The sequence below is a fragment of the Sebastes fasciatus genome, chromosome 4 (genome assembly GCF_043250625.1).
Source record: "Sebastes fasciatus isolate fSebFas1 chromosome 4, fSebFas1.pri, whole genome shotgun sequence".
Lineage (NCBI taxonomy): Eukaryota > Metazoa > Chordata > Actinopteri > Perciformes > Sebastidae > Sebastes > Sebastes fasciatus.
The window spans coordinates 23,734,210-23,758,592 of NC_133798.1; the positions used below are offsets into that span (position 1 = coordinate 23,734,210).

The following is a 24,383-nucleotide window of genomic DNA, read 5'->3' on the forward strand; positions in this document are numbered from 1 at the left end:
CATCAAAATATAGTGAGAGAGACTTTGCTTAAACGCCTTTTCAAGCTGCAACACAGACCGTTTCAACCTAGAAACGTGACAAAAGTGTCACATAACATTATTTATTATTTCAGCAGAGTTACAAAGGTAGCTAGGAGCAACGTAGGGAGTAAGTGTTCCTGCTGAACAGCTGCCACCGCGGCAACAAGTGACAATTATGGGGTAATGGTAAACGCTAAAACATAATGTTACAGTAGCAAAAAGACAGAAGAGTAGTGAAGTCAGTGAACAGGCCCAGTTTATCGTCTGTTACAGAGCACTATGTATGTTTGCTAAATTATCTAACGTTAGTCACGTTAAGCTACTGGTCACACCAGACCAAGTGGGACTGTAGCTGCAAAACCCCTGACAGTGTTTTATTACTAATAAATGTAACTATTCATTTGTAAGACGAAGATTGTGTTCTTATTTTAAAATATGCATAATCTCACTTTAATTAACTGTAACAATACATTTTGAGGGTATTCACCCGTGGGTGTGTGAAAAGTGAAGCCAATGCTGAAGTGCCTTAAACTTGCATTCTTTCTAACAGCCAGCAGGGGGCGACTCCTCAGTCAGATTGTATAGACGTCTATGAGAAAATGAGCCTACTTCTCACTTGATTTATTACCTCAGTAAACATTGTAAACATGAGTTTATGGTCTCAATCGCTAGTTTCAAGTCTTCTTCAATACAGCATGATGTTCATTTAATAAATTATGATCCCATTTAGAGTCAAATAGACCATAAAGCAGGGTATGCTATAGGGCGTGGCTACCTTGTGATCGACAGGGCGCTACCACGGCATTGTCCGGTCTGGGAATTGTCCGTGTTTTTGTATTACAACCTTAACTCTTTCACAGCGTGTTTTCAGTTCATGAAAGTTAATTGTAACATTTTGGTCACCTATAAATTTCTTATTCAGCGTTCGGTTGTACTTAGCTCTGGCCAAAAACGAAAAATGACAATAGCCAAAATAACGAACTCAAGGCTTCAAAACCATATTCCACAAACCAATGGGTGACGTCACAGTGATACGTGAACTTCTTATATACAGTCTATGTTATTTACCCTACTCTCATTGATATAAATGGCATGGACAAAATAATAGAAACACCTTATGCAATGCAATTCAAGAGCGCCACAAACTACATCCTCCAAAATGAACATACAGTTGTATCAACACCTTTCTAAAACATCTTGAAGGAAGGATTTATTGCAGGACTGTTGTATTTGACTGCATTAGTTTTAGATAGTTGTACCTAATAAACTGGCAGCTGAGGGTATATACCAATAAACTGATAGGCTCTATGATGACAGGTGTGCTCAACCATTCAACTCTCCCAAGGTGATAAACATTTCAAAAATAATATAGCCTATATAACAAACAAAAGTACATCAAAAACATCTCAAATATATAAAAAAAATAGGTTGCATGAAAGGCATCATATGCGATTCACCTGCGTGCTGAAATTTCATCAAAAACAAGCTAATCAGAATGATGCCAGCTGTACCTCCAACAACAAGAGTCTCATCATTTGATGTCATATTTGGGTGTGAAGTAGCTCTGTGGGAAGAGTGTTGGCACAAGAATGGATCACCTCCTCCCTCCTTTTTAAACATTAACCAGCCTATAAATAAAATCTGTGCAAATCCCAGCATCTTCAATCATGTCTAAAAGACTTTGTCTGATGCAGCTCATCAACAATGTGACATGTTCAGTTTTACTTCTAAATCTACTATCCTGCTTGACCCCACCTCATCCTTTCACATCTATTCATTGTCACATTCAGGAACAGCTCAGCAATGTGGAAGAGCCTAAAGTAGATCTGCACGTCCTCAATGCTCCTGTTTCTTCTTTGTACCTAAATATCTGCAGTAGCATGCAGTTTTTCTGACTCTCATCAGCTCGGAAAAAATGTATCAGCACTTGAAGACTGCTGGAAGAACGGCTGGTATTTGGAAGAAACTGCAGCCTTGCACAGCCAACCAGCGAGCATATGGAGACTTGCCAGTGTGAAGCCATGTTCATAGTCTATGTCTGAGAAATGTCACCATCATTAAAGCTGAGTAATTTGTTAAGAAATTTTAAAGAAACAGTTCAACATTTTTTGGGGGAAATGCTTGATAATCTTTTTGTCAAGAGTCAAATGAGCCGATCAGTACGCGAAATATGAAGCGAGAGCCAGCAGGAGGTTAGCGTAGCTTAGCATAAAGACTGGAAGCAAGGGGAAACAGCTAGCCGGGCTATCTCCAAAGGTAAAAAAATATGTTTGTATGGATTAAACAAACAAGATATAACGTGTTAATTTGTGAGTTTAAATGTGCAGGTGGGTTAATAAGCTAACTGGCAGCTGGCTGTAGCTTCATGTTTACCTTACAAACATGAGTGGTATCAATCTTCTAATCTAATCTAATTTCCCCAAACTTTGAACTATATCCTTTAAGAAAAACATTGTCAAGCACAAATATTGAGTTCACTTTTATTATGATTAAAAAACTTTAAATTTAATCCAATTTGGACATTGTCACCAACAAGAAACCTGGAATCCATGTGATGCAGTCTGTTCGTAGCTATAGCCTATAACTATGAAAAGCAATGCACTGTAATTCGTATATATCACACAAAATCAATTTATATGTAATCCATGTAATTATGAACCAGGAAGTATATAAAGAGTGACAAACGCCACGTAGGGAGGAGGTCGGGGTGGATTGGTGGGTCAACAAACACCAGACTTTTGCCCAGGAGACCGGTGTGAAACCGGAAGTCCATCCATCCTCCATCTGCAACCGCTTATCCCGTTAGGGGTCGCGGGGGGGCTGGAGCCGATCCCAGCCGACATTGGGCGAAGGCCGGGTACACCCTGGACAGGTCACCAGTCCATCACAGGGCTGACACATAGAGACAGACAACCATTCATACTCACATTCACACCTACGGGCAATTTAGAGTCAACAATTAACCTAACCTGCATGTCTTTGGACTGTGGGAGGAAACCGGAGTACCCGGTGAAAACCCACGCTAACACAGGGAGAACATACAAACTCCACACAGAAGGGCCCCAAGTCGGATTTGAACCTGCGACCCTCTAGCTGTGAGGCGCCAGTGCTAACCACTGCACCACCACAATCTTTTCCTAAACCTAATTAAGTAGTTTTGTTGCCTAAACCTAACCAAGTTGTTACCTGTGAAGACAGAAGTTTATTTTGAAAAGACCGGATGCATGTAACGAGCGGAAACTGACACATGTTACTAGACATTCAAAGGAGAATGCACGAAAAATTAGGAATAACTTTTCGTAGATTGTTGTTTGAGGATATGTTGCGTGATGGTATACATGGTAGCATCATGCATGGACTAGATCAATGATGGTTAATGATATGTTGTATTTTCTAATCTAGGAAACAATAATAATGATGCACAGCAATCTTCTGGTTATTTTCCAGCTGTCACATTTGAGAAGTTGAAGAATATCTTTGTGTAAAAGGTCTTTGGATGACTATTTGTCTGAGAGAGGTGTAATGACAGCTTTGGCAAGCTAACACACCATTATCCAACAAAAGATGCTTGATAAGATGAATGATTTTTTTTTCTTTCTATTTGTAGATTATCACCACGACAGTTGACTGTAACACCATAAGCGTTTTGCTATTTAAGAGCCAGCATGTGCTGCAGAGCTGCTGTTTGCAGGAACAGATTGTATCGTGAGCGTGTTCGCTCTGCGTGTTTCTTGGTGGTCTCGGCTGGATGTGTGGTGCAGCGTGGTGGTCATCTCCCCTCAGAGACATGATCAGAGCGCTGCTTCTCTCTAATGATGCTATTCTGGGCTGACTCACCTCCCAGCTGACAGACAGTGCTTTATTAGTTTCTTCAGGATAAACGTCTGCCTTTCCACCCCTTCCAAAGCCACATCTCAAGGGTCACTGACGGCACCGTCCTTTATTTGGTTTATTTATAAACCCTGTCCCTGTGCCTCGCTGAGCTTCTAAAACACACCTGGCTGTGCATGGCTGATCACATTGATCGAGCCAAACCTCTACTAACAATGTGTGCTCAACAACAACAGCATGCGTGCCTTGAACACCTCAAATCCAATGTCTTATCTTCTTTTTTTAAATGTCCTCACACCAAATGTCAATCATATCTCTGTCGTTAAATGTCAGTGGCACAATGCGCCAACGTTGAGATAAAGGATAGTAGGATATGTTTAGACAGTTGTGAAGTCCTTTATTGTGCATGTGACATTATCAGAACTAAAATCTCGATTACTATTTTTCCGCAAAAACCTGACATGTAACTTACAAGGACACTGCATTATTTAAACCAGACTGCTGTCATACAGAGTTTGTAGCTATACCTATAAAAAGTAATGCACTGTAATTCGGATATATCCCACAAAATCAATTCGTATGTAATCCACATAATCGTGAACCAGGAAGTAGCAACAAAGGGAGGAGGTTGGGGTGGATGGGTGAGACCGGTGTTCGTAACCCGTGTGAAACCAGATGTCAACGTTGATTTATTTGATATGTTACTTCCATACTTAAGTTACACCACTTCCAGAGTTATTTTAACCCAAATCATGATCTTTTCCTAAACCTAACTAAGTCGTTTTGTTGTGTTTCCTGTTATGATGGAAGTTTATTTTGAAAAGACTATGCATTTAACAAGCAAATTGACACATGATGCTGAACATTCGTAGGAAAACGTACGAAAAATGAGAAATAACTTTTGGTAAGATATCATACGAACCGTTGTAGGATACGTTGCTTAAACACAATGTCAGGTATTCATTTATTTTTGTATGGAAATTTGCAGTATGTTTTTTTTCTTTTGCTAAAGGTTTGACTAAATTGTTTGGGAGAGCAGGGTAGGGCCTATAAACGCTTTCTCATTCCAGATTGTATTTTTACCTTGTGAGATTTATTGTAAAAAGGTAATTTAAGGTGTAATAATTCAAACTGGGTCATAAAGGTGTTTGCGTTTGGTCATATGGACAACAGTCCTGTCTCTAACAGGGTTTTCTTTTTCACATCAAACTCAACTAGTAGTTGTGGGACCAATATATCAGTTTTGAGAGACAGAACAGACGTGAATGTTTATAGTTGTTAGTGATTGAACGCTATCTCTCCAGAGAGTGTTTCATTTTTCACCAGCCAACAGAGAGAGAGAGAGAGAAAGTGGATGCATTTTCAATTTTTTTTTTGTGTTTTATATAAAGTCAAGAGAAGGGTCCAAAGAAAATAATAATAACAGTGGGGAGGGTCTCGCGTTTTTGAGAAAGACTCCCTAGCGACAGCATCAGTCGTTTCAGCAAGTGCACAAAAATATGTTAGTCAAAATCATCATTAGAAAGCATCAAATATTCTCAGTATTTAACCCGTATGCATCACTAGGGACATTTTGGGTATTTTAATTTATAATTTTGGGTCATTTTGGCTGCGTTAATGCATATTGGCATAAATTATGGCATATTTGTGAGTTTTTTATTTATTTTCTTTTTTTTTTAAATTTGGAAGTTCACTCAGACCCTTAAGGACCGAAATGTCCCCATTGAAACCCATTAAAATCAAAATTTTGATCCCACAGCCATTACAGCATAAAATCATGCATTATATTACATCAGGCTTTCAATCTAGAGCCCTGGCTTCAAAATTGTAGTTTTTTTCCACCAGATTGAGCCATTTTCTCATGTTTGCCCCATGGCCCCTGGTTTCCACTAGGGGTATGGCTGCTGTATTATGGAGCACTGCCAGTGTATTGCATCAAAATCAGTGTTGTTGCTAATCATTTACATATCCTAGACTGTGAAAAAAAAGAAATCCCCCCTAGCATTTAGTATACAGAAAAACAACAGTGTTATAATCAATCAATCAATCAATCAATCAATCATTTGTTAATGACCACAAGATCAAGGTTGCTATTGCTTTCGGTACAGCATGGTTGGTGAGCTCAGTGTCAGTAACATCAAAACATAGACATCAACAGAGATCCAGCAGCCATGGAGAGGGACTTTCGGTCAGCACCAAGGTGCTTCTGGAAAACCGTCCGGCACCTCAGGAGGGGGAAACAGGGAACCATCCAAGGTGTACAGTAAGGAAATTTACATCATGTGAACAGAAAAAAATGGTATATACAACAAAATATGTATCTCTAATTCTATTTAAAACAAAGTATAAGAAGAAGAGAAAAGCGCTCTACTGTATCTGAACATTCACTGATTGTTGTTGTTTTTTTTGTTTTTTTCTTACGAATGACCCCATTCAGTTCATCCACAGTCCCTCATGGATTGTGTTCTCTGGTCTGCTGTCCTCTGGATTGGGAATCACATTAATCATCTCTAAAAATACACAAAGACATTACTCTTGTTGGTGTTCGTCCCGTTGGTGGGAAAAGTTCTGTATTTGCTGTTCTGTGTTCAGTAGCTGTTACAGGGAATCTTATTGTCTACTTGTGAGGTAATCCGGCATTTTAGGGGTCGGTGGGCAAAGGCACAAATCCTCTATTTGTGATATTGTGGATTACATGACACTCTTGAACATTTGCAGGAGAAACAAGTTTGATGAAGAGTGTTTAATCGAGGTTTACATAATGGACATGGCATTATGAATACACCCATGAAATGGACGGATAAATCGGATAATATATTTGTAGGAATAATGAACTTAGCTATTGGTTTGCCTCTCTCAACTTTACTCCTTAAAATTTCATTCCCTCTTTTTGTCTTATTGTCTGCTTTGCCAATATGGACAATCATATGCAAATTCTTTAGCCTTGCAATAAAACATACTGTGTAATAATATATAATATTTGTGACATAGATGTCTGGCAACGGTGTTGTTGCTGACATACAGCTTCTAGAGCTGCAACAATTCATCGATTAATGGATTGGTTATAAACTAGTAAATAAAAAAAAATATTTTGATAGTCAATTAATCGGTTTGAGTAATTTTTTTAAGAAAAAAAGAGTCAAAATTCTCTGATTCCAGTTTCTTATATGTGAATATTTTTTCTGGTTTCTTTACTCCTCTATGACAGTAAACTGAATATCTTTGAGTTGTGGACAAAACAAGACATTTGAGGACGTCATCTTGGTCTTTGGGAAACACTGATCGATACTTTTCCCCATTTTCTGACATTTTATAGACCAACTAATCATTTAATCAAGAAAATAATCGACAGATTAATCTACGATGAAAATAATCGTTAGTTGCAGCCCTAATTAATTTGATCATTTATATTATTATTTTTGGTCAATCACAATTGAGCAAATGTTTTTTTTTGTCTGAAATATGACAAACGATTAATGGATTATCAAAATAGATGCTGATGAATTTTCTGTCGCTCGACTAAGCGATTAATCCGGGGCTTTCTGACATTTTATAGACCAAACAACTAATCGATTAATCGAGAAAATAATCAAAAGATTAATATACAACGAAAATAATCGTTAGTTGCAGCCCTAACAGCTTCATAAATGCATTAAGAAAGATTACCATCATCTATAGCATCATTTGTTGAGAAAGCGGTTGTCAAGAAAGTCATCGTGTGTGCAGGAGAGCAGAGTTGTGAATATGAAAGTGGATGATCACAGATTGATCAGCTCACAATCAGGAACCCTGAAGCCCCGTTTGCTGACTAGTTTACACCGGGAACATTTCAGTTGAGGCATTTGGGCTTTAAAAGAGCAATTAGATCAATAGCATCAGTGCGAGCAGCAGGAGGACCAGGAACTCAGCATGGCTACTTACATATTTATTTAGGGCACATCCCCTCCATCTGTGCCTGTATCACCAGTGACACTGTAAAACAGCCACATCTTCTCATGACTGTGAAGGTGCAACACTTGTGATACAACAGTTTTTTAGCTGGCTCAACTTGAAATAACATTTGCCAAATGTTGCCAATATTCTGATGCATAAAGTATAATAGTCAATATCACAGCAGCTGACATACAAGAGATACAAGTTCTGCAGCAGCACCGATGTAGAGCAAGTAGCTTTTGATAAATCGCAGGTTTGGAGCTGTGTTGTCGCAGTGCAACTGCAGAGCGTGTAATTGATTTCACAGTGATGACCCAAAATCTTCCTCCCCGATATCTACTTACCAATTTGGGTGCAAAGACAACCACAGCTGGCTGTGAGCACAAGATGAGTGAATACTTCTAAGCCTAGAGAGCTGATCGTTCATAACCGTGCAAAGACAAGGTCTTCATGAAGCTCAATAACGCCTTAACTGCTGCTTTTTATCCTAGGAAACACAACTTGTTGTCCTCTTGTGTGGATCAGATTTGTTGCAAGGCCGCTGCAGATTATGCTTTGTGACCATTTTGTCGAGGCACACTCGGACAATGAATAGCTCGCTGAACCCTTTGATCAGCGCTAACGAAATCAGGTTCCCACTCCATTCAGCATTCAGCGCGTCCTGCTGAATAGAGAGCAGCATGCAGGTTGAGTCTGAGGGCAACACACTGATAATGTGTTGCCAGAGGAGACAAATATATAATAGGCCATACAAAGATCACTTTTCTTAAATTACGTATGTTAACCGTATTCATAGAAGATTTTACACCAAGATACCAGGTTCTTAACATAAACACAGACACTAATATAGACGTTGACACACAAGTTCTGCCACTTTCGTCAAACCTCATATTAGGAGGAGGCACAACAGTAGAGAAGCTGATAAACATGAGTCACCACATTGTGATACTGACACAATCGTGCCATGGAAAACATCCCAGCAGCACTCTGGGTGTCTCCAACTACACGGGATGTGTGCCACCAGAAATGCGGCTTAAAAGGAAAAGAGGATGAGAAATCCTCGCGAATAAGACCCTGACAATAGTGATAAAGTTTAAAATTAGAATTTAATGAATCATCAGGAATGTAAAATAAATAAAACTGAGATATTGATAATATTAGTAAGCCCCGGAAGAGGAATATCATTTCAAGAAAACAATTCCCTTGAAGCCAGTTTTGAGGTCAAACACTTTCCTAGTGTGACCCTGCAGAATGAGGTAGTGCCCTGGTTTAGCTCCATACTGAGATGATAGGAAGTCTTTATCTGGACAGAGTGGTATACCTTTGAAAACCTTTCAAACCAAGACACAATGCCGTCATCCGACCACACAAGACATTGCTCTCAGAATGTGCCAACTGGAGCTCAGTCACGCTGAGTTTAGAGCCAAACTAAACTGACTCCTCTTCACACAAATGCTGGGAGAGCCCAGTGTAATGAAAAGGGCCTACACCAGTTCATCCTCCGTCTGCTCAAAGACTGAGTCAGTAAAACAAAACTTCAAATCAATATTCTTTTTTTATATAACAATGGATCATATGACTATGTGTAATGTGAAAGAATTAGCACATAACTCTGTAGTCATTTTCCCTATTTTGGATCTTTGATTTCTGGAGTTGGCGGAGACCAAAAACAGCTGAAAAGAGACTGAATATTGTCCAGAAACATCCAAATGAATGATAGCCTAATGTTCCTCCGTGTTTGCTGGATGTGTAAATAAGCAACCGTTTTGCTAAAATGTTCAACAGCAACCGTATAATGTGATAATATGTCAATCTTGTGCTTTCATTCCCCAAGTGGACCCCAAAAAAATCAATGAATGTAGCTTTAATGGTGAATTATGGCTGAAGTATTGATGATAGATTTCAGTGCAGTACTTCACATATGATTAGTTTGGCATCAGACTGCTCATGCCCATCTCTGTCTGCATGAAGGTTGTAGTGTCCAAATGATTCAAATATTCTGTGTATATATTTTTAATTTGATCGTATTTTTGACTTCTCTATACAGCAGTTTTTATAAGCGATGGGGTCATTTAGATGATTTCTGTCAAATTAACACATATCCAAAGTTAAATATCACATCACTGTATTCAAGAATCCGTTTGTACATCAAGTTTAAAGTACCTGAAAACCTATTTCTCAACAAGCCTCCTACTATGAACGATGGTATCCTATATGAACACAAGACTTTCAGCTACAGTTCGAACAGTTTGGGTTATTTTACATGAACCATTTATGTAGTTTGTGTTTTGTCCTTGCTTTTCTCAGGCTGCTCTCATACACTGTTCGTAGCCATACCTATGACAAGTAATGCACTGTAATTCGGATGTATCCCACGAAATCAATTTCTATGCAGTCCAAGTAATTGTGAGTTATTTCCTTTCCTCCGGACACAGGCTGAGGTTGGAGCGAGAGCTGGGAGCTGGAGTTAGCAGGCTGTGACGACAGTGTGACGGTTGTGACCCCGTGACCGAGCCATGTGACCGTGCGGACGCTACTGCGCCTGCTCCATGAGTCCAATGGATTCGGAAGATCCCGGTACTTTTCCAATCGGAAGTCGAGCCATTTTGGCATCATGCTCCACTGAGCAACTTTCATAGGAATGAACGGGGCCCCGCCTCCAACGCTGTATCCAATTCCCTTTATACATCCATGGTGGATGGGTGGGTCAAAAAACACCAGACTTTTGCCCAAGAGGCGGCTGTTTGTACCCCGTGTGAAACCAGCAGCAAATGTACTTAAGTTACGCCACTTCTGGAGTTATTTTAACCCAAACCACGATCTTTTCCTAAACCTAACTAAGCCGTTTTGTTGCCTAAACGGAAGTTTATTTTGAACTAACTTTTCCTAAGATATCATACAAACCTTTTTATGAGCATATGTTGTTTTTCTCATTGATTTGAAATGGGCGGGGCTGAGTTGGAAAAAGGTGATGTCACATATTTCAGTGCACCAATCAGAGTTTAGTAATATTTGAATCAAGGTTGTTTACTTGTCTTAAAAATATCAACTTTTGGTTATTTAGTCGTGAATACTTAATTCTAAATACGTAAAATGTGAATCCAAGACATTGGGAGCTTTAACAATGGGAGTTTGATGTATAAAAGCGTATAGTGTGAACGAGCAGCTTAGTATCTGTTGCACTGTAGACGACACCAATCAAGCATTGGTCTGATTGAGCTCAAGAGATTTCAATATATTTTCTTTACATCAAGTCTACCTCCTTCCACAACCCTCTTGCGGCACACTTAACTGCTTCATGATTACAGTGCACCTTCTGACCTGCTGAATAAGGACTCGAAAGTGCCTATAGCTAAAATAATAACAGCAAGCTACATCTATTTTAATACACTTCATCTTACCTACAGGTCATTTGGGATTTAAGCTCTCAAAGCAGGCACTCTTATCCAAAACACGCTTCTAACAATTAATGACATGTCAGTGCTTTTAAAGTGACTGTAGTTGGAAGTTAAAGAGACACGGAGTAAATGGTATTATTCTGGTTTGATTGAATCCCAGGCTGCTGTGTCTACTAAGAGAGGTGATGTCCCTCTGGGATGTGAAGTGCTGTGAGGCAAAGATAACTGGTTCTTATCTCGATCTGCTCAGTCAGGTATGAGAGCTCCTGGCCCAGGGGAACACAAGCAGGTATCTCAGCGCTTTGGGCCTCGCGAGCGCACTGGGAATCAGGATGGAGATGAATTTTCCTTCCCTTCAACTCAGCGCTGTGTGTTTTAATTATGTCTATTATCTTCCTCGCACAAAGTATTTTTGCCAACAGGCTAGCAGCCAGATCGCCGTGGCGGTGTGTTATTGTCATGCCTGTTTTGAACTGAAATCAGACAGGAAGAAGGATTAAAAAGCAGGAGAGTTGTGATTCAAGCAGAGAGAGCCCTCGCTCGCTCTACCTCCTGTTGGAAGCTCTGATACTAATCCTGCCTGGTCTGTGTGCGCAAACAGCAGGATACAAACACAGGCAGCTTAGCCAATAGTGTCAGCTGAATAGCTCAGATTTAGAGAGTAAGAGAGTATGTGAGAGATACACAGTAATACTATGCTTCAACACCAGGATGCTGATTTATTGCTCTTTAAGGCTTCTTGTTTGCTAGTACATGCAGTCATTTGACATTAAGAAAAACATCTTAAAGACGAGGTCACCTTCCTTTAGGTCAATTCAGATCATTGACTACTTATTGACATGACTATAATTGACTGGACAAGGATGTCAGGACATCAATCTGGACATTTTAACCCATGCTAGTGGCGTAGATCTAGGGACAGCAATGTTGGTTGGTTGGTTGGTCTACCACTTTGCTCCTGACTGAAATATCTCAACAACTTTTGGATGGATTGGCTTGAAATTTCATACAGAAATGAATGGCTCACCGGATAATTCCTACTGATTACTGGTTTCATCCAGCGCCACCAACAGGTCAAATTTTTCTCTTTCAATATTTGATGGATTGGCACCAAGTTGTGTGCAAGCATTCATTGTTCCCAGAGCATGAATCCTACTGACTTTGGTGATCTTCTGATGTTTCCTCTATTCAAAACCATAAATGTCAGCCTCATGGCAGCGCAAGAGGCTGACATTTATGGTTTTGAATGAAATGTCTTAACACCTATTGGATGAAATTTGGTACAGGCATTCATGTTGATGAATTGTAAGTTCTGTGAAGTTTTGGGGGATCTGAAACAAAATCCAGGAAGTCTTGCTGGATAAATCGTCAAGTGGTGCAACCATGGAAAAACAACTAACTAACTAACAGACCCTGATGAAGACCTAGAGTCGATACACGTTGGTCTGTTTTATTGCCTATGTTCAGAAAATAAAATTACGATATATTTTTTCACCTCAAGACAGAGTGGCTTAGTTTTTTTTCCATGGTTGTCTGCACCACTTGAGGATGATTTATTCAGCAAGACTCCCTGGATTCTGTTTCATGTACTTTTACCTGCCTCCCTAAAGAGCACCTGTCGTGTGAGCCATCAGATCCAAGCAGCGCTTCCTTCCTTGTTTTAAATTTCGGGGGATCTATTAGCAGAAATGGAATATAATACTTATAATAACTATGTTTTCATTAGTGTATAATCCCCTGAAACTAAGAATCATTGTGTTTTTGTTAGCTTAGAATGAACCGTGAGCGAACATGAGCGGATCCTCTTCACAGAGTCCGTCATGTTGCCGCCATGTTTCAACAGTAGCCCAGAACGGACAAACCAAACACTGGCTTTAGAGAGAGCCTTTCATGTTTTTACATTACCTGAAGTCCACCATAGTTCTCTGACGTGCTTGTCATGGATGCCAGCCCCTGTCATGACTTTCGTTGCTCCTAAAGTAGCGTTATTATGGTAAGGATGGCCTCTGAGCGAGGCGAACAGCTTTACCCTGGTTTTGCACTCTGCAGTTCACGTTAATGCAGTCTTGGAAAGGGCAAATGTTAACATGCTATATGGTGAACATGGTAAACATTATACCTGCTAAACATCAGCATGTTACCATTTTAGCATATAACTCAGCATTTAACTCAAAGCACTGCTGTGACGAAGTACAGCCTGTAAGAACATATAGCATTTTCAGTCTCAAACTGGATGCTGCGTAAGAACAGTTCATCTCTGAGGAGCTGGAATGCATTCAGTGTGACAGCTTTCATTGTCTCACAGCTCCTTTCTTTTAGCACCCAGCAATAATTACTGACTTGTGTTTTTCCTTTGGTACCTGCCAGCTCTTCCCACCTCCCAACACAGCTGATCAGACCCAGCTGCAACACGCTTGTCCCGTCTTCTTGCCACATTTTCTTATCGGGAACCTGAAGAACAATCAGCTCTCTGAACAAAAGCTCCGTTCACCAGCCTTTTTCTTATTGGAGCAGGAATAAATTTATTAGAGAAGATATATATAAAGAGATGTAAAGATCAGCCTACTATACTGTAGGTTGATACGGTTCATTCAGTTGCTCAGTAACTAATTATGTATGTACTCAGTGGAGCATGATTAAGTCTTAAATTAATAGGAGGCAGGTATCCTGCCTTACAGCCATGTTTATGAAGCTTCAGATCTATTGTTAGTTCTGTCACCTAGAGAAGACTCATTTTGCAGAGGCCTGGCTGATCCTGTTCGGTCCTGTCATGTCTGATTCTGCAGATGAGCCCTGACATCCTTCGAGGACGGGCTGGAATGATTTGACGTCACCGACAACAACAGGCACAGAAAAAGCTCTTTCCCCACCTTGTGCTGCAGAGGAGGTGTATTTTGGTCAGAGTGCCTCATGGTGTCAAAGACGTCACAGTCTCAGGGGTGTGAACCGCGAGCAGAGTGAAGTTCTCTAACTCGCTGTCAGAACATCCACTCATCCACACTGATGTACTCACATACTCCGACAGACCCAAACTTCTGACAGATGCAGCGCTGAGACAGTCTGTGACGAATTCACAGCGCAAAACACTGTTCGCACTGAAACGTATTAAAAGCAACATTTTCTACCCTATTCTACAAATCTGTAACTAATACAGATATAAGACACTACACAGATTTAGATGAATGAAATCTTTAAACGAAAAGGTGCCGAAGGCCCAGTAATCTTGATACACGGATAGGCATCCCTGGACGTTTATTGAAGGCTGTGTATTCTCTCTGTAGTGTTCCATTAGATACCTTATTCGATAGCAGGGAGAGTTTCTGCCGTCCGCTCGATGGGGGGCAGACACATTGGTAAGCTTTTGATTTGGTGGTGTGAACAGAGGTGTGACAGATCCTACCAAAACATCAATTTTGCCACTAATTACTTCTGCAGTTTGTGAGGCGGCTGTACAGAACCTCAAACTACACAAGATAAACTGTGGAAACACTTGTCGGTTTAGAGGACAGGAGGAAACGCGATCATGAAACATGAAGAAGAAAGTGTTCTGCTTGGATATTGACGGTGAAATTCTTAATGATGTTAACAATACTGTCATCTGTGGATATATCTTGACCACTTGATTACTGACAAGCCATTAAGGCGCCTCCTATTCCAATATCCAATTAAAGGCTCCACAACAACTCCTAATAAGTGGCGTGCAGAGTTGATAAGCAACCAATTCTGAAGCTTCAGGCCCTCTGCTTCATTAGGAGGATGTTGAGCTAAAACACAAAATTCAACACGGAGGACATCAAAGTGCCCACTCTGCAAAATGAGTAACAAACTCCTTATTAGATATGCACCAATCTCCTAGGATACAGCCGACATACACAATGATCACCCAGCAAAATTGTTGCCTGTATAATGCCCTTGAATAATGCTTTTGAATAATGCTCTACTCAATTACCGCTCGCCAGCAGGGCAGGTGTTGGTTTGCACCGCAAGATGTGAAAGAACAGAAGGAGTGATGAAGGAGAAGGAGGCAGAGGAGGAGTGGAACCATTTTCAAGATTTCAAGTAGCACTTCTCAATATGAAAAGATCAAAGTGTCTGAAAATGTGTTATACTTCACGGGATATAATCATGAGTGGATGAGTAAAAAAAAAATAACTTGCAGCATATGTGAGGGGTGGCAGGTTTTTAAGCTGCACTGGAGGCATTTTTTCCTTAAATCTGCCGAGGTAGGAGGGAGGCATGGAGCAGTCCGGTGCAAAGCTGCAGCAGGGTTCGTGCCAGTTCATTGCTGTCGCAGCCCACACATTCGCTTGATACAATCGCAGAGACACCAAATGCCATGAGAATGTCAAACTCAGTCTTTTAAAGAGACAAACAACAACAGAGGATATATACGCTCTGGAACTTCTATGTAGAAATGTAAATGCGGTTGTCAAGATGGAAAAGATGGGCAGCGTAAAAAAAAAAAGCATCTCTCTCATGAGTTAATTGTATCAAAAGAACTTGTGTGGATTTTTCTGGATTCACAATATCAAACATCCTTCTGTATGACAGCAGCAGATTTCTCCTGACAGGAGATTCAGATCTGCTCTGCAGGACAGTGAGTATGTGTCTGCGCTCAATACACAGTTTTTCTAATCTTAAACAGTCATAGACAATTGTATTCTGTAGGTCATTATTCAATTCTTTAAAGGAAAAGTTTGACATTTTGGGAAATACACGTATTTTCATTCTTGCAAAGAGTTAGATGAGAAGATTGATACCATTGCTACATCTGAAATCACATACTATGGAATACATACTCAATATGTGGACTATCGTTCAAAATATTTTTGTGTAAATAAACAGTATCCCTTCAAGAGCACTGAGCAGTAATTTACGTCGTCACTTCCTGAGAGCGTACTTGCCAGTTGGAGACGTGTAACCATGGTAACCCGTGCCAACCTCATGTGACCAAAACGACGGTTTGTGAGAATTAAAGTCTGATTTAACTCAAAATATACATTAGGCCCGGCAAAGTGAAATCTTATACTTACACTTAAAGTGAAGCGTTATTGATATTACAGAGCTGTCCATCAACGTCCATTATGAACGTTGTTGTCACTAACGCCAGTGGCGTAAATATTGACGGTGCAACCGGTGCCCAGAAGCTGTCAAGGGCCCAACAATCAGCTTCCTACACCGTGTCCATACTGAATCCGTCATATGCACTTTTGTTACGTCATGTAAACAAACTACGCTAACACGCAACCAGGCTACTGATCAGCGGTGCGCTCTAGATCAGACTGGAGGCGTAACCACTTATCTTCCTTCGTTTGTTCTTTTTAAACAGAAAACACATGTTTAATATTGTTATATTAACTGGAAATGACTTACAATATAGCCAACATGAGTAGGAAACGTTCAGGTGATCTCCTGGCGATGTCCCTCCAGCCAGCTGCCACCTTATTTCATAGTGAAATGAGGAGTTATCGTATAGATCATTTCTCATTTCAACTTCACCAATCAGCTGCTCCTGGTCCATTGAGGCGATTTCATGGTGAGCGACAGGAATAAATAAAAAAACAGCTGGGCGTCTGACAAAAATTCTGCGTCGCTCACGGCCAGGAAATTCCAATAAAACAGGACATGGTTCTTAAGCAGTGTTGTTAATGACTTTGCTTAGCACAAGACCTGTAGGATGACCTTCTAATGAGTGAGTACTGGTTTCTTTTTGTTATTATGGAGTGGGATGTGGGATTTAAATTTATAGCACTGTAATTGTTACGTCTCATATGTCGGAAAATGTGCAACTACTGAAATCTGTGTCTGTGATAATATTTGGCTGCTGAGTCCAGGGCATGCCGTTAAGTTAGAGTTGATAAATTTGGAGCTCCGGCGGCTGTCCGTGGTGCTGATCTAAGGCTGGAATGGTTGTGTATGTAGACGCACGAGCATGTGCTTGTGTTTGGGGCGAGGGCCCAAGAAAAAAATTTGCACATAGACCAATCACAATAATATTACTCTGCTGACTACTGCATTGCATTGTGGGATATTTATGCCGCCATTTCCGGTATTGCATACAGTAATATTTCACCAGAAATAGTATGCAATTTGCGTACTATTGGTCTCATACTAAGGTTTCCGATATACAAAAAACTCTCACATACTGTTTTAGCATACTAGTATGTTAGTATGAAATTTCAGAAGCAACCCATACGCTAAATATAAAGCTACCGCCAGCAGCCGGCTAACTTAGCTTTGCAGAAAGAGCTGAAACAGCTACAAAAAACAAGGTGCAGGCAGATGTTGTTACTTTTAGAAAGAACAAAGCTGTTTCCCCTTGTTTCACATGTTATGCTTAGCTAAGTTAGCCGGCTGTTATGGCAGTCCAAGTGCACTCATCAAAGTCTGGTTGTGTCCCATTCTTCAAACATCCTGTGATCATTTTTGTGTTATGATGCTTTTCTAAACTGTTCAAATTCTCGGCTTTGACCCTTGACCCTTTGTTCCTGAAAAAGAGAATCTGCAATACATCCATATTTTAAGCCAATACAAGACTTTGAGAGTCAGCTATATGCAAGTGGCAAGGGAATGTACGGGTAAAAAATACAGAGTGTGACATATCGGTAAAAAAATCCTCAAAGATTTACTGACATCAGTGAAGCCAGACATTTAATCAACACACTATTTTAAAAGTAGACATAGTGCCCAATTCAGATAGATATATTATAGATATAGATATATTATTTCCATTTTCCTTAAATCCATTTCCTTTAGTTTTTCTTGAAACACTGACATTGGTTGGGGATTAAGACCAGATATTCTGTTGCTGACTACTTTGGGAGACATTGTGATCCGTCTCTAAATTTGATAACTGTTGATAACTTTTACATGTACTTTGCAGGATCTATAAATAGTCTCCGAGCTACTGTAGTCTGTTGAGTAAAAATCTCACAATGCAGACTGAAGGAAAGGTTATATTTAGAAAGGAGGGGAGGAAGAGCAGCAGCTGCGATGTAAGATATCTGAAAATGGAAACTGCTCCCAGGGGTGACGGCGCTTATTCTCTCCACTTTAATTATTTATTTTCCCTTTAATAGACCGCCGACGACAGCATCGTTGGGTGCAAAGATCACGCTGTATGAGGACTGCTGACGTTCCTGTTGCTCCCAGTGCTAATGAACGAAACCAGTGAGCTTTGGCCTTGGTGTGGTCCCTGGTCTGTCATCTCCCTGTGGACAGTAGGTCTGTCCATGATACAGGTCACATAGCACAAAAAAATCTACATTATACATTATTTAAAGCCACAGTGGGTAGAAATGGAGCAAATATGATTTAAAAAAGCAATTTTTAAAAAAACGGACAAAATATACTGACGGTAGTGCATGAGACAGGTAATCTGAAAAAAAATCATATGTCTCTGTGTCCTCCGGTGCTCCTAATGGCATCTGCAAGATTTCACAGACCGGAGGAAAACAACCAATCAGAGCCGAGCTGGAGCCTTGCCATCTCTGAGCAGCTGTCAATCACTCGTAAACTCCAATCAAACGGTGAAACTAGGCAGCGCTGATCAAATATGAATCAATATTCTGTTACTGTAATGCCTATTTCTCTCCTCAAATGTTTTCAGAATCATCTTGTAGTGTACCGTTTAGCTGTAAAATGAGAACGTTTGTGAACCGGCAGCCATGTTAAGATCAGTTGAGGAAATATCAAGCACCGCCCACCAGCCGGAGCCCAGCCAATAGAAACGCTCGCTCTCTTTCTGAAATGACCTGTGATTGGCCCAAGTCTCCCGTCACAGGCTCGATTTTTTTAAAGCCTGAAAACAGAGCCATGAGGAGGTGATGAAGTCTAGTTTTCTCTCAGAACACTTGAATTACAATATGCTGAAAGGTTATTATGGATTTTTTTGTCCAATGATGCCAAAAACATTCTGCCTATTGCAGGTTTAAATAGCAGTTGCACTTTAGGTTTTCTATGGTCAAAAGCATTGAGACAACCAGTTCTTAGAATAAAAACTATGAATTTTTAAGCACATGTCACAGTTCCTTCAGGATGTTTGATACTTAAATATACGATCTGCTCTCTTCAAGATATAAAAACAATATGTCAGAGAAGTCTTTTATATAAATAAAGATATTTGACCAAATCAAAACCAGATTTTTGCACATTACAATGTCTCTTGAATGGGATGGACACATTCTTTTGACAACTGTATGTGCTGTTTTTATAAGACCACCTTCTCCATGTGCCTCGTAAACAACATGTCCCCGGGGGCCCGAGAAGGCAATCACAGGTGAGAAATCACTGCCGGCATTGACGACTGGAGTCCTGAGACGTCAAGTGTTTGGATGGGTCATAAAGTGATTAGTCCCGGTCTCAGAGGGAAAGAGCAGGGGTCAGAGGACTAATGATTGAACGTGGTGGTGGTGGTGGCTGCATTCTTGTGCAAGTGAGAAAAAAAAAACACCACCACCACCACCATCAGAAAAGTATGTGAGTAAATGCCACAAAAGCCTGGCGGTCCTCGGTGGAATGTTATGTGTCTGATTTACCTGTTCCTTCCTTGCAGGGCTGAGAACATCACTGTTCTCATTAGAAACTGCTTCTGTGCTGTCTCATAGCAACCTAAAAATAGAAATGTCCCTATTAGGCTGTATAGCTGTGATGGCTGCTACAAGTTTTGGCCTCTTTAATTGTGCAGTAAATATATATATATATATATATATATATATATATATATATTTATATATAGGTGTGAAATATCTTTTGCTCTATCTCTTCATGTATTGAGCAGCGAAAAAAGCCAATCAGACGCACTTGGTTGGATATTTGCATAAATAACCTCGAGTTATTAATTATGTTATGTTATGTTATGGATGAATCACTGCTTATAAAATAGGATCTCCTGATTTGAATGTCTTAGGAAGCCCATGTTGGCATTTCCTGCAAGAAGAAGAAGAAGAAGCAGTGTGATGGTGATGGTGATCCAGAGCAGATTCCTTTGTCATATTTTAACAGCTGAATTGTCTTTTTCTGTGCCCCTTTATTACATGGCAGATAGGAAGACGGTCTTTTATTCTAACAACTGGCACTGATGCTCCACACACCGCAGACAGATTAAATCTTATTTATAGCACAGGCTTACTATACCAAGGCATGGATTCACACATTTTTATAAAGGGGATTAAAGGCAGCTAAATTGTTATTCCCCTCATTTCCATCATATGTGTGTTCATTTATCCTTTTTTGAAATGATCCAAATAAAAAACAGAACATTTTACATGTGCTTGCTTGGGAGCTGGTTTGTGTGTGTGTGCTGCAGACATGAAGATCAGGACAGAGGTTTTTTTTTTTTTCATCAGACGCAATTTATTTTGGTCGACTACTCTGACGTCAAGAGAATACACGTTTCATTCAACAAGCAAGAAAAGTAAGTTATTTATAACCCCAGCAAGCATCTCCAGGTTGTGATCCTTGAGTGCGCAGTGAAAAGAATACTCCCCATTGGACTGATGTAGTGAGCCTCCATAACAAAAAGCCACACAGCTCATGTGCGATGGTGCCAGAGAGGTATCCCTGTCACCTAAACTAGGACGCGTCGATGGGAAACAGTCGAGGCTGAAAATAAAATAGGAGATATTGCGAAGAACTGCAACAAACTTTCCTCTTTTGAATCATTCATTTTATACCCAAATTTCTTCCCTATTGCATGACAAAGCACCGGGCTATACTTTGAGCAATGGAAAACCTCTCCTCTGACCAGGTAAGAGAAATAGCAGACATTAAGTTGCTCTGCGAAATTATTAAACTATACAAAATGATCAAAAAACGAAGGTTAATTAATTCAACTTTATGTCTTTATCCATCTTAGATGAGGCTGGTAAAAATGGATTATGCTTAACATATATGTATAATGTTATATATATATATATATATAATGTGTATTAATATTACATAATAAAGACAATGTCAAATGCAGGTTTTAATGGAGAAAACAGACCAACCCAGTCATTTGTTGTAATGGAGCGCGTTTCTGTCGCCAAGTTCTCCAAGATGAGAACCATGGACAGCGACTCTTACGCATCACGGGGGTGCCCATATTTATATATGTCGACTGTCTAAGCACATTGTGTTGTCACTATTTTGATTTTAGATATTAAAAAAAATCTCGTTTATGTAGAATCTTTTAAGACATTTCTTTTTCTTTTTCTTTTTAAAGATGAACAAGGCTGATGTTTTTTTGCGCACTTATATGTTGATGGACGCTTTTATTCGTCGTTGTTCGTCGTTGCTTCCATACATGTGATGGATAAAGACGCACAAGCAAGCTGCTGTCTTGACAGATATAACGAGATCAACTTTACATTTCAATATATCATGATCATCCATCAGTATTTGTTTATGAATCTAACAGGTGCCATGGTGTCTCCTGCATGGACATGATTTTAGATCCATTTCCACTTTGGAAAACTACATTTTTTTAACACATTATCTTCATCTGAATTATTATATAAATAATATATTTCCTATATCAGAAATCTGTAACAGTAAGTTATATTTATAACCTTTAAGTTGTGACAGACTGCCACCTGCTGGTGGTGATTTAGTAAAAAAAAGAAAAAACAATGTGAGTGTTAAATTGTAAAGATTTTGCAATGTGAGCTGAACTAACTTCCAATGATTTTGTTCAAAGGGCTGCTAGCTGTAAGTTCAATACCGAGAAGATCTGTGATTGGCTGGGAGATGGCGGATATCCTGGAGCTGCGGACTGATGGGAACTCGCTCTTGAAGGCGGTATGGCTCAAACGCTTGAGACTCACCAGGCTCCTGTTGGATGGAGGTGCATACATCAACGAGAGCAATGAGCGTGGAGAGACGCCTCTCATGGTGGCCTGCATGTCCATGCACACCGACCAGCAGAGTGTGAGCAAGTCCAAGCTGGTGAAATACTTGCTGGACAACCAGGCGGACCCCAACATACAAGACAAAGCCGGTAGGACAGCTCTCATGCACGCCTGCATCCACAAGGCCGGCCACGAGGTGGTGGATCACCTGTTGAGCAACGGAGCCGATCCCAGTCTGGAGGACAGGAGCGGGGCCTCGGCCTTGGTCTACGCCATCAACGCAGACGATAAGGAGACGCTGAAGCTGCTCTTGGATGCATGCAAAGCTAAAGGAAAGGAGGTCATTATAATCACCACAGACAAGTCACCGTCTGGCACTAAAACCACCAAACAGTACTTAAATGTGCCGCCGTCACCAGAGCTGAACGAGGTGTCCTCCCAAGCGTACTGCACCTCTCCGTCTGATATCAACGTCACTGCATCTCCCACGCCTGAGCAAGAGCAACAAAACACAGTCTTCAGTTTCCAGACCAAGCTGAAAACCTCCAGTTCGGCTGCAAAGCTCGCCAACGGGCCCACGTCTCCGACGCGGCGGCCCGCAAACCCCAAACGTGCACGCTTGCCCCAGCTGAAGAGGCTGCAGTCGGAGCCTTGGGGGCTGATCGCTCCCTCGGTCCTGGCCGCAGCCGCCGCCCATGAGGAGAGTAAGAAAGCCAGCTCTGCCGAGGATGTCGTCGCAGGGGTGAACGGACTCTCTCTGAGTAAGAGGTCAGCGTTATCTCGACAGAGCAGCGTGGACGGGAAGGACAGCTTATTCCCACTGGTGGGCGAACAACCCTGCAAAATGACAACCTCGCTATCAGTTCCTCCAACATCCAAAGCGTCATATGAGAGATCTCTGGGCCAGCACCAGCCGTTGGCACGGCGCAGTACGGTGCCCACAGAGCAGGAGAACAGCAGCTGCAGCAGTGGAATCGCCAGTCTGAGAGACACAATGCATAGGAGACATCTGGGGAACGATCACTATGACTCAGACTCGCAGCTCTACTCAGGCTCTGCCATGTTAGACTCTCCTAAGGTCCCTGTGGAGCGAAGGAAACTCAACACGTCTCCATTAGCGATGCTGACCAGCTCCAGAGAATCTCTAGACGGCAACGCCTGCCCGTCCTCTCCCAGCGCAGCACGCAGGCGTGCACCTGGCCTCCTGGAAAGGAGAGGCTCGGGTACCCTGCTGCTGGACCACATCTCCCACACCAGGCCCGGCCACCTGCCCGCTCTCAACATCAACCCCAACCCTCCCATCCCTGACATCGGGGCTAGTAGCAAGCCCTCCTCACCTCTGGCCACAGGTATTAGATCCATAGCTCCGGTAGCACCAAACACACCAAAGAGAGGCGGCCTCAAGTCCAAGAAGAAACTTGTGAGAAGGCACTCTATGCAAGTGGAGCAGATGAAACAGCTTTCTGATTTTGAAGAGCTGGCTCATTAGTTAGTGATGGTGTTTATGCAGCACATATTGTCAGGAAGTACATCCATAGGTTCAGCTGTGTAGACTCGCAGCCATCTAGATGTTGAATAATGTATAATTTATAAAAATATATATATATTGAAACTGAGCAATATAGATAGACTTCCTCCCTGTGTTACACCCAACCTTAAGGATTATTATATTTTGACATCACAACATCTGCTGTATATGTATTACAGTTTTGAATGTAAATGCCAAGACACGGTACTTTTCCTCTGATCTAGCTCTCTTACATGATAATGTAACTCGTAGGGAACATACAGGGTCCATTTGTAGCCAGCGGGCCACTCGGGTGCACATTGTGCATATGTAATTAGAACCATTAATGGGCTTTCTTTTGAAAAGAAAAAATGTGATGCACTTGTCTGAGATGTAGCTTTGAGTAAGATGAAATTTGACTGTTTGTAGCAAATTTGTACAAAGTGCCTTCAAGATAAAGAAACCTAAAAAAAAAAAAAAAAAAAAAGAGTGGACAGATACATTTAATGTATTAGGAGCATTTTTAATTCATGATAATGTAACCAAAATGTGTTATATTTCAATATTGTTGGTCTCACATGGAACAAAATGAAGAATACACGTGATGTGAATGAATGAAAAATATGCCTTAAAAAAAAAACAGGTAAAACGATGGGCTATGTTAACAGCACTTTATTGCCCAGGAGGAAAAAAACTTGCTATTAACAGTGTTACAAAAACCTTCAAAGCACACGTTATTCTTATGTGATGAAATCAATTAACATAGAATGACATTGGTGAAACTTGTCAGTTAAAATGTCATTTCACGCTAATGGCAATCAAAACTAAAGATCATACAGCTTCCATGTAACTTACCTGTGAAGC

The 24,383-nt window shown here is 40.7% G+C and overlaps 1 protein-coding gene across 2 annotated transcripts; it reads left to right on the forward strand.

The window, feature by feature from the left end:
• The first annotated feature begins 20,474 nt into the window (after window positions 1–20,474).
• Window positions 20,475–24,153, forward strand: ankrd34c (ankyrin repeat domain 34C). 2 transcript variants are annotated; one of them, XM_074632983.1, is made up of 2 exons: window positions 20,475–20,598; window positions 21,862–24,153. In XM_074632983.1, the coding sequence occupies exons 1-2, from the start codon at window positions 20,493–20,495 to the stop codon at window positions 23,499–23,501; spliced, it is 1,746 nt and encodes a 581-aa protein (XP_074489084.1). In that variant the 5' UTR covers window positions 20,475–20,492; the 3' UTR covers window positions 23,502–24,153. The 2 variants fall into 2 exon arrangements, with proteins under 2 accessions (XP_074489084.1, XP_074489085.1); XM_074632984.1 differs by lacking the exon at window positions 20,475–20,598 and adding an exon at window positions 20,632–20,931.
• The last annotated feature ends 230 nt before the right edge of the window (window positions 24,154–24,383 follow it).